Source organism: Trichosurus vulpecula, chromosome 8 (genome assembly GCF_011100635.1).
Source record: "Trichosurus vulpecula isolate mTriVul1 chromosome 8, mTriVul1.pri, whole genome shotgun sequence".
NCBI classification, from domain to species: Eukaryota; Metazoa; Chordata; class Mammalia; order Diprotodontia; family Phalangeridae; genus Trichosurus; species Trichosurus vulpecula.
In genome coordinates, this window is record NC_050580.1 from 215,713,184 (window position 1) to 215,724,983 (window position 11,800).

Here is an 11,800-nt window from a genome sequence, read left to right on the forward strand (position 1 = left end):
CATCTCCTTACTGTCTACTTAGTTACCCTGCCTTGGGATTTTTCTTAACTTCTCCATCATACTTCTGCCCAAGTACCTCCCTGGGCCTAGCCTTAACCTCCCACTTTTCAGCCTTCTTTTGTGTGTTATCTTCCTCCACTAGGTTGTAAGCCCCTTGAGGGCAGAGACTGTCTTTCTTTTTAATATGTATTTGTATACCCAGAGATTAGCACAGTGCCTGGCACATAACAAGTCCTTAATAAATGTTTACTGACAATTAACTAAACAAAATATTTGGTCTCTTCATTCATACAAGGTATTCAAAATAAAATTGTTAATTTTCCTCCACTAAAGTCCTAATATGATAACTCATCATGGTATGGAGATGATACAGTTCTTCAAAGCTATGCCAGCAGAACATAAGCCCTTCCAGTGAACTGAAAAAGGAGCCACCGGACCAAGGGTTTACTATGATGTCCCACAGGAACTGTGAGGACCAATAAGTGGTTGTTGGGCCATCCCAAAGAACAAGTCCTTCAGTGCTAAGCCAGAGCACATGACGCCCACTGGAAAGGGCCAGGGCACATAATCACCCACCTTACCACTATCATATAATCAACATATAAAACATTCTTCTCTTCTAATTGTGCTTAAAGTACAATTAATATCATCTTCTAAAAATATTTTACATGTGAGGATTACGTTACATTCAACATTATCATAATCTTATTTTGTTTCATCATCTATGAACTACATCCAACCCATCTTCTTTTCCTTAACAATATACAACTCACCAGCTAAGTAGAGCATCCATAAAAAGAAGAATCTGTGCTACAAAACAATAAATATCATCTTCCAAAGTTTTCTGTAAGATAGTATGGTCCACAAATAGGTGGAAACAAAAAATAGTGTTTCTAATCCTCCAGAGTTTAAATGCAAAGACCATTAGTCAAAAAAAAGCACCCTTGCTGCACTGATTACTCCTAGAAAAGGGTTCATAAACAAGGACCTATTTGTGCATATAATAGATTACATAGCATTTGGCAACATGGAAGCTGAAGCACACTTCCACATAGAGTCCCACAGAATAGCCAAGATTCCCAGACTGACTATGGAAAACACCCCTGGCCCACTTGACATGGAAAAGAGTCCACTTTGTCTTCTGGACCTGTGGGCCAATTCAAATATATTAAGATCTGTGAATGAAAAGAGATACCCACGGTTTGAAAACTGTATGCTTATATTTATACCATGCTGATGCACCCATCTTCTGATAATGTACGTGTGCTCGTATTCCATCTAAATGTCCCATATTTTTATGTGTACTTGGCTTTGCTCCAAGGACATGTGTACAAAAACCCTAAGGAGACCTTGGGTACAGAGATCCCAACAGTGATGCCAGCTGTCATTTTCCTCTCTCACACACAGCTTTTGTAGCACACCCTTTGGAGATCATTGATCTATAGCCTTAGGATTCAGTTGCTAAACATCTGAAGCAATATAAGCCACAAAGAATTGCCAACACAATTACTTTTTAAAATTTCCTTGAACACAAAGTGTTTTCAATTAGCATTCTTACAATGTTCTATTTCTTATTATTAACAATTATGTTGTTTATTGATTTGAATTAGCATTGTACAGTACTTGTCTTTTTCAGTAGTTTCCTGGTGATCCTGAAATTGCTCCTGCAAATACACTTCATGTTTATGAAGAACATCATGTGTAGGAATCCAGCTGTGGAAAAATTTTATATTCATTAAGAGCATATCAGATGGATGATAACAAAGGTAAGTTTTAGAAAATAGATGTATCCAATGAAGGGTGTCAATTTTCTTCTCTTTGAGATGACCTTCACAATTTCACAGGGGAAAATCCCACATGAGCTTAAAGAAGAGAAGATAACTTCTCATACTCTGTTTATGTATCCAAACACAAATGTGTTTTTTAAAAGAACATTTCCTTACATATGCACTGGTTTGGAAGTATGGATGGGAAGAGACAAATATGAAGAAAGCTGCCCACAGAAAGTACTGTTATTTTATTTTAGCTCCAACATGCTTTGGTTCCTTTCTAACAACATCCAAATGCCAGTTTTTCTTTGTCACCACATAGCTGAAATATTAACTCAACATTTGTTTTGGGGCAGCCGCTTCAGAGAACTGGGTAAGGGGTAAGGAGAGGTTTTTCTATCCTATAGAAACTCAGAAAGGCTTGTTGTTGCATCTTCCTGAACTAAAAGGAGAAAACCCAATAGTGTCCGTTCCAGACAACCAGAGTGAAATGATTACAAACTTAACCATAAAATCTTTTTTTTTCTTTTACATGGCCTGGCCCCAGGGAGCAGACCAGAAGAGGATCCTACCAATATGAAAATCTCACGATCTTACAGTAATTTCCATTTTACGTATTAGATAGATTCTGCCCATTGCTCACTGTTTCACCTCACTGCTATATCTTAGTGCCTTGAAATTCTCATAAATCTAGGTTTCTGTCTTTCTCTTATGTTGATATCCAGATTTTCTTCCATTTTCCCAGTACTCCTTATGTAAGCCTTGCAAAGTACTTCCCACTTATGTTTTTTTTACTCTGGGACATCTAACCTATAGTGACCATTTTCAAAGAAATAATTTTATTTTCAAACACAGAATATAACAAAGATTCCACAATGATTTGTATAGAATAGGCATTCAATATTTTGACATAAAAAAGGTATCAGTAAAATGAAGCAAGCTAAAAACCTAGTAATGACAATATGATTATCTAACATAATGCATAGAGATAGTTTAACCTAGAAGAATTAACTACTGGACCCAGAAATTAAATGTCAAAGGAATCTTTACTTTCTTGAATATTTGTTTGGAAAAGCTATTGATTTTAAATAGAATTCTCTTCATTTACAAAGAAGATCCTGAAAATGGATAGATATAGAAATTATTTCTAACATTTTACTCAAAAATGATCTTGTATTCATTAAATTATCTAGAATTTGGGGTTAATAAGGTTTGGTTTAATGGGATCTCAATTAATGAACTGTTGCTGTACATTCTTTTCTACATTGGTAGATGACTTTTAAAAAGTTTATACCTCATCAACTACTGCATTTGTCAATGTAGGATATTTCCTTATGCCCCCAAAACTTCCAGAGACATACTTTTAGCTGTTACCCTTATTTAGAAACCCTAAATAAAAGAAATTAATGACAAAAATAAAATTTCATCTCTATCAAGTACTTACTTGGTACAGTCATCCTTGATATATTTGCTATGCTTATGGTAACGAGCAATTTCATCATCAATTGTGTTTATTTTGTCACGTAGAGTAAAAATATTCCTCTTTTTTTCTCTTATACATGTACAGAGTACTGAAAACAGAATAAATATATTTTACTTACATACACTTATCAGAGGACCAAAATAAACTTATATGGTAACTGATCCCACATAAAAAATCTTATTACTTAATGACACTACGAAATTGAAGACATTCAAGGGTGATGCACAATTTCTATTAAATTACTTCTAAATTGAGAATGAACATCATATATACCATTAAAACATATAGCCACTATCCATGAAGTTTTCATTCATTCCAAACAGTAATACAACTGAAAATATTAAAATCAAGCCAAAAATTCTTAATACTCTGCAATTTTAGACTGGTAAAAGCAAACAAATTCATGTTTTTCTGAAGAATCAAGAACTTAATGGCTTTTTAAGTTTTATTTTTATTGATATCTTTTGTTTTTACATCAACTTCATTTCTAAATATATCACCACCTCTTCCCTTACTCAGCAAGCCATCACTTATAACAAAGATTTAAAAGAGAAAAAAAGCAGTTTGGCAAAATCATCCATGACTGACAGTGAATGCAATATTCCGTACTCATAATCCTGTCCACTTCCCAAAGAGGGAAGGGAAGTGCATTTTCTCAGCTCTTGTCCTGGATCAAGCTTGGTCATTATGACACAGCCTTCAGTTTATGCTTTTTGTTCCTTCTATTTATCTAGTACAGTCACCGTGTATAATCATTTTAATTAATTCACTTTTAGCTAATAGTCTATATTGCTTTACAATTTATAAAATATGTGAGTTTTTTCCTCAGATCATCACAACTTGAGATAGGTAACATAAGGAGCATTATTCCCTTTTTATAGAAGAAGAAAAGGTAAGTTAAGTTATTCAATGTTATATAGCTAGGAAATGGCAAAGCCATGACTACAATCCAGTACACATATAATGCTCATTCCATTATATTACTGCCTGGTCTTCCATTAATAAAATTATTTTCAGAACTATTTTACTGGAAATGTGGTATTTTTCAATTCTGACAGTCTTTTTAGAAAAATTCTCATGACTGTGAAAACAAGCACCATGGTATAGTGGATAGAAAGCCAGCCTTGGAGTCAGGAAGACTGGAGCATATGCCTTGTCTCTGATACATACATAGAAGTTATTTTGAGCCAGAGCAAATCAACCTCTCAGTGGCCCCAAGCAACTCTAGAAGACAAAGGGACAGATAAGTCGCCAGTCTGCATTGGTGGAGGAAGTTTCTATACTAAGAGTCCCCCGTACCAATGAACCTGTGGGTCTAGGCAAAAAGAGGAAAATGAAAAAAACTTTCTTTCAGCAAAGAATGGCTTCAACTGAATGCAGCCATGTTTTTGTCTAGTTCAGTATAGCTTTAAATTGGAGTAATCATGACACAAACAAAACGATACTTAATACAGGGTGTCCCTAAAGTCTGGACACATAGAAAATTTCATTAACATCTCATTAACTGTTTCACTGAAGACTGTGTTGTTCAGCAGCTTCTTTTTCTGGGGTGTGCTAACGGAGGTGTACTCAATGAAAATCACAGATTCAACACACCTGATTGAACGCATAAAGAGTGAATGTGCTAAAATTGACAGCAGTGTGGAGTTATTGCTTCGAATTCATGTGAATCTTGCAAAGTGTATCAACCTTTGCATCACGAATGATGGAAATCATATTGAAGATGTTATTTGTTAATATTCTAATTAAATAAAATGTGGTTGAAAATTTCATTCATTTCATTTCTTGAAAATATGCATTTTTGCCTATGCATTCAGACTTTAGGAACACCCTGTACTTAAGTTCTTGTTGTATACGATTATGTTTGTGTCACAATTACTCAGTGATTTAAAGCTATACTGAACAAGATAGAAACATGGCTGCATTCAGATGAAGCCATTCTTTGCAGAGAGAATGCTTTTCTCATTTTTCTCTTTTTATCTAGACCTTAAGTATTAACACAAATAAAAAGTATATATCATATAAAACTACTTACAAGTAATCTGTTGCTTTGCCTCTTCCCTAGCACTTGAATCTTGCTCAGCCTGGAAAACTAAAACAGACAATTTTTCTTGGTTTACTTCATAAAATATATTAGAGAACAAAAAAAGGCCATCATTATTTTTAATTTTACTTTGTAACTTACCCAGTTCTAGCAAAAGTTTGTCTAAAGCGATAAATTGGTCATTCATTGTGGATACTTTGGGGAAAAAAGGGGGGAAAATCCATTACTAACAATTATGAGAAAATTTTCTGAAAGTAATATATATCCTTATACTCTAAGTTTTTTTTAAAGTTACTACTTCTCCCTATCCTTGAACAACAACAAAACAAACATTTCTAAAAGAACAAGTTTTTGGAACTATTAACAAATATAGAGGCCTCAATGGCAGAGAGAATGTTTTAACAGTTAAATCAACCAACAAGTATTTATGTACTGGACAATATGCTAGGTCCTGGGAATACAAAGACAAAAACCAAACTGTCTCTGCCTCAAGGAGTTTATAATCTATCAGGAGCAACCACATGCACACATAAATAAACAGAAGCACTAGCATGTAGGTGGGGAGAACTCATTAGAGACCTCTTGTTGCAAGTAGCACTTGAGCTGAGCTTTCAAGGAAGCTAGGGATTCTCTGAGGCAGAGATGAAGGGAAAATGCATTCCAAGTAAAGGATATAACCTGTACAAAAGTTCAGCAAGGGGAGATAGAATGTCACAAACGGGAAAAAGAACATAGGCAAGTTTGGATGGATAGTTGAGTATGTGAAGAGGAATAAACTTAAGTCTGGAGTTCAAATTGTTAAATGACAAACAGAAGAGTTTTGTACATTATCCTAGAGGCAAGAGGGACACTGGAGTGTCTGGATAGAAAAGTGAAATGGTCAGACCTATGCTTTAAATATAACTGGATTGCTTAGAGATTTAGTATTATACTCATCTAGGTCAAAAAGTTGGAGGCAAAGACCCCAAATAGGAGGTTATTGTAATAGTCCAGGTGACAGGTGGTGGTCATGTGAGTAGAAGGAAAGAGAAGTTGTTCAGGTCAAATAGACAATACTTAGCAACTGATTTGATGGAGGGAGGTGGTCCAAGACTGCCAAGTGTTAAAGATGACTACAAGGTCATGATAGCGGCCTCGATAAAAGTGGGAAGGTAAGGGGAAAGTAAGTTGAGGAGCAAAGACTAAGTTATTTTGGACATACTGAGTTCAGCAGGAAATGTCCAATTGGCAATGAAGGCTGGAGCTCAGGAGAAGAAACAAGAACTGGGAGTCATCTGCATAGAAATAATAATTGAACCCATGGGAGAGGATAAAATCATTCAAAGGTGTAGAGGGGAAAAAGAGCCCAGGAAAGAGCCTTGAGTTTCATCCACAACCAGTGGATGATCCAGAAAAGGAGACGGAGTAGTGGCACATAGGAGAACCAGAAAGAACAGCGTCACAAAAAACCAGCAAGGCGAGAATAACCAGCAGAAAAGGGCAGCTATGGTGTCAAGTGCTACAGAGAAGTCAAGGATAAGTCTGGTGAAAAAGTCATTGGATTCAACAATTAAGAGATTATTGGTAACTTCGGAGAGAGAAGTTTTAATTAAATAATGAAGTCAGGAGGCTGATGGTAAGAGGCAGAAGAGTGAGAGGAGAGAAGTGGAAGTAGTGAGAACAGACAGATTTGTTTTGGGTTTTTTTAATCTGTGAAAACAGAAACAGATATATGAAGAAAGCTTGAGGGTATGGTAAGGTCAAGGGATGGTTTTTAAGGATAGCCTATAGACTTTGATCTACCCTCTGTTGATAAAAAACAACATATTATATGTATCTATTTATTTATATGTTGCCTCCCCCCATCAGAATGTAATTTCCTTGAGAGAAGGAATTGTTTTTACCTTTCTTTACATCCCTAGCACTTAGCATAGTGACTGACATTTAATAAGGGCTTGATGGTTGACTGATTAGGAGGCAGCTAGGTGATATACCATACAGCATATTAAGAAGATCTGAGCTCAAATCCTACTTCAAACACTAGTTGTGTTACTCTGGACAAATCACTTAACCTCTCTCAGCCTCAGTTCCTTCATCTGTAAAATGGGGATAATAGCACCAAAGCTCACAAGGTTAGTGTGGGGACCATAAAGTTTTACAAACCTTAAAGTACTATATAAATGCTAGTTAGTCATCATCATTATTATTATTGATGGGATCAATGAATGAGAGAGAGAGAGAGAGAGAGAGAGAGAGAGGAAGGAGAGTTAGAATAAAGAGAACAGGGAATGATTTGGGGGGCAATCTGTTCCAGGAGATGAGAGGGAATAAGATCCAAGGTACAAGTGAAGGAGTTGGCCTTGGCAAGAAGGGCCACCTTTTTCATCAGAGACTGAAAAAAACCAGAAGAGAACAGGAAATGCCAAGGGGTTTTGAGATATGGGAGGGAATTCATGAAAACGGCCTCTTTTCACCATAAAGTATGAAGAAGAGGGGGAAGGGAGTAGTGTGGGACCCTTGAGGAGGTAAGGCATGTACTGTATTTCAGTGAATAAAGCATAGCCCTAAACTCGGAGTCACAGTACTCGGGCTTGAAATCCAGCACTGACACAACTTCAGAGACCTTAGATGAGTAACGATCTCCCTGAGCCTCAGTTTCCTAACCTATTAACAGGGGGATGAACTGATTAGCGATTCTTAAACTGTGGGACTTGACCCCATAAATTTGGCAACAGTAAAGGTTTACTGAACATGCAACAACCAAAAATTAGTCCAAAATCAAATGTGTAATGAATCCAAGGTGTTTCTGGCAGTGCTTCCCGGCTTGCCTGTGTTGATGTGAAACTTCAATGAAGCTTTGGCTCCCAATACTAAGCTTTCGAACTTTGAATCGTGCATGCCCTCGGGCCTCATAACGCCAAGGAATGTTGCCAAAAGGAAAAGAGGGAAAAGGGGTCTCAAGTGGAAACCAGATCATCTGAGGTCTTTTCCAGATCTAAATCTATGATCCTAAGAAGAAGTCTGGAACAATCACTGTGGGGAATGAATTAAAGAGTATAAAAGAATGGCCTTGCAAAAGAGAGAGCCCAGTTGAGACTAGGTAACTTAAATTTGTAATGGACCCCATTAGCATGGCTACATGTTTACATGACTTCTTCCAGCATAGTTTATTCCAATTTGTAGGAGTAAAGGAGTTTGATAGTGGGGATAATCCAGGCTTGAGGTTTAGTAAGACATAAGAGAAGTTGGACCAGGGTGCAAGCAATCTATATCAATCAAATATAAAGTTAAACTGGTTAACTAACTGATGAAGATCAGGAAGGGAAGTGAAGCCAGAGCAGGGCTGATGGTCTGGCAAGGGAAAGAATGAATCGAATAAATGAAAAAAGTATGTATTCATCACTCACTATGTGCAAAACACTACACAAGTCTCTGCGCATACAAATAGAAAGGTTAAAAGGTCCCAAAGTCCTTAGAACACAGCAGCAAAGCAAATGGAAATGTTTCTTCTGTCATTTCCACTGGGAAAAAAATAAATCCTATCAGCTGAACCATTTGACAATGTCAAGGGTTTTGGTAGCAGTAAAATTTCTTTTCTGGGTCTTCAGTAGGTGTGGCTGTAGCATCTGCTGTGGTGGTCAGGCTGCATCTCTACAAGTCGCTGCCTCCCAGAATGACGTCTGAGGGCACTGGGCTAGAAGCATTTGCTATTCCAAAGGCTGGTAGGTTTAGGATCCTCGGCTGTCCCCTTCAGTGTTTACTAGCTGTTTACATCCTTACAACACGTCTTTGAAACCACAGAGATTCAGTGGTTTTTATAAGACAGGTTTAGTCTATCCTACTTTATTTAATATCAGAATAAGACCACTAAGATTCTACATAAACCAAAAATAGACTCACATTGACATTAACTGATTTGGGTAATACATATCTTATGCATAGAGTATATGTATAACTGCTCATCCCATCCTTTACAGGAAGTCTTTCCCAATGCTTCTTAATTCTAGCCCTTCCTTTTGTTAATTATTTCCCATTTATCCTACATATGGCTTGGAGTGAGAGTGCTCATGCACCGCGTGCACACGCACGTGTGTGTGTATTTGTGTGTTGTCTCCCTCACTGGATTACAAACTTCTTAAGGGTAAAAATTGTCTTTTGCCTCTTTTTGTATCCCTGGCCCTTAGCACAGTGTCTACAACATAGCAGGTACTTAATAAATATTGTCTGATTGCTGAATTTATTATATACAATGTATGTTTTTTGTCCTGATGTGATTTCATCAGTGTAGAAACTGAGAAAAATTATACGCCAATCAACAACCCTTAGGTAACTTTTCTTAAAGAATGGCCCGGGACGTTGAGAGGTTCCCAATGACTGCCCAAGATCATACAGCCTGTATATATCAAAGGCAGGGCTGGAGCCTACATCATCAGGACTCCAAGGTCAACTATCTATTCTCTGAACAAGAAGGGGTGCGTGAGGTATATGTAAACCAACCTCTCAGCTATGATGAGTGGAAGGAGGGGCAGCCCTGTGGTCCACAGCTGACTGTAGAATGGAATTCCGGACTGGTCAGCAGCTAAGTGTCACAGCGGATAAAGCCCAGGGACTGCAAATGGAAAGACTTGAGCTCAAAAATGAAAATGCTCCATCTACTGGAGAGTTTTGCATTAAAATATGTAACTATTCATCGTTCAGTTGTTTCAGTCATGTTCCACTCTTCTCAGCCCCATTATGGGTAGCAAAAACCAAATTAACTACTTTCCCCCCCAAACATCATGCACCCAGAAGCCATAGGTGGCTCGGTGGGTGGAGCCCTGGACTTCAATTCCAGAAGACCTGAGTTGAAAGCTATCCTCAGACACCTACCAGCTGTGTGAACCAGAGCAGCTCATTTAACTGGTTTGTCCACCTTTCCACATCTGTAAAATGGAGGATAACCGCACTTACCTCCCAGGATTGTGAGGATCAAAGCAGAGATTTGTAAAGCGCTTAAACACTGTGCCTGAGACACGGTAAATAAATGTCATAAATAAATGTAGGCATTATTATTATTATTATTCGGTGCTACATATGTATATAACATATATACACATACATAGACATACATACACACACATATATGTAACGTAAATTGATCCGGGTAAAAATATATCACACAGAGTATATATCAGCTCATCCCATCCTTTAAAGGAGGCTATTTCCAAACCCTCTTAATTCCAGGGCCTTCTCTCCGTAGTTAATCCCTATTTATCCCCGCTACGGCTTGCTTTGCGTATATTTGTTTGCATGCCGTCTCCCCCGTTGGACTCCAAGCTCCTGAGGACAGGCACTGCCTTTGGCCTCTTAGCACAGCGCCTGGCACGTGGCAGAGGCTGTGTAGACAGGCTTCAAAGTCACTTTGAGCCCTTAGTAGGACCTTTCCAAAGAGACAGAGCCTGCAACCCTGCCCGGCCGGATTCCTGCAGCGGGTGGGGATTTCAGTATCTCCCCTCCCCCTCCCACCACCCCTTTCTCCACTCCTCCCAGGGCGCCGGTCCTCATAGGATTGCCTCAGGCTTAACCCCCGCTAAGTAATCCCGGGCCCGCCCGCGCCCTGAGGCCGGTGCCTCGGGGGCCGCCCTGGCCCCAGCTCCCATTTCCCTGTTACCTCACAGGCTCCCTCGGGGCTGCCCCTCCCCCGCCCCAGCATTTCCCAGGCTCGCCTCGGCTCTACAACCCTTAACAATATGGAGGAACCTTTCCTGCTGAAGCCTCGGCGGGAGGGCCCCCGGTGAAGAGTCACTTCGGATATTGGGGGTCCTGGCCCAGGAAGCCCCAGGCGTCGCCCTGGGACCGTTCCCTTAGCGTCTGGAGCCCGCACCCGACAGCCTGAGGCAAAGGAAACGTTTCCCGCCACTTCCAATGGCCCCTCCCACCGGCTCTGACGTCACCGGCTTTCCAGGCTTCTGTTTAGGGCCGGGGTTGGAGAACGAAGCCCCAAGTGTCACGTGCGCGCTCACGTAGGAACGTATTTAGGTGCGGCCCTCGGAAGGAAGGCAGAAAGAGCTTTCTGCAGCGCCCTGTTGAAGCTTGATAGGAGCCTGGGTCAAATCAGATCGATTCACTATTTTTTATTAAGGACTCACTATGTTTCAGGTGCTAAGGATACAGCTTAGCACAGTTCCTTGATTGTAGTAATCGTTTAATAAATGCTTATTGACTCGCCGATTGATGCAAGTTCAAAGAATGAAATAAAACCAATTTTTTTTTTTGAGAAACTGTGCAAAGGGTCCAATTAGTAATCATACATACTCTAGAGTAGAAAAAGTTAAGGGTTTAGCAAGGAAACCCCTTTTTAATGCATGAGATTCAGAGCCAAAAGGAACCTTAGAGATCACTCATGTTACAGAAGGAAAAACAGGTTTCACTTGCCCAGGGTCACACAAAGCAAAGAGCAGAACCAAGATTCAAACCTAAGACTTCTCCCTCCACACCTACTCTTAACGCCACACTATTGTAATTTGTTTTTAATGTTTTCACAGT

At 39.0% G+C, this 11,800-nt stretch overlaps 1 protein-coding gene across 1 annotated transcript in view; it reads right to left on the reverse strand.

Moving 5' to 3' along the window:
- Positions 1-11,200, reverse strand: part of C8H14orf39 (chromosome 8 C14orf39 homolog) — a 38,700-nt gene extending 27,500 nt beyond the window's left edge. The window contains exons 1-7 of the mRNA XM_036769563.1: positions 10,981-11,200; positions 10,145-10,197; positions 9,773-9,884; positions 5,438-5,491; positions 5,288-5,344; positions 3,214-3,340; positions 1,624-1,713 (exon numbers count right to left, since the gene is read on the reverse strand). Coding sequence (XP_036625458.1) covers positions 1,624-1,713; positions 3,214-3,340; positions 5,288-5,344; positions 5,438-5,483 — 320 coding nt within the window. The 5' untranslated portion in view covers positions 5,484-5,491; positions 9,773-9,884; positions 10,145-10,197; positions 10,981-11,200. The remainder of the gene's footprint in view (positions 1-1,623; positions 1,714-3,213; positions 3,341-5,287; positions 5,345-5,437; positions 5,492-9,772; positions 9,885-10,144; positions 10,198-10,980) is intronic.
- Between the last annotated feature and the right edge of the window lie 600 nt (positions 11,201-11,800).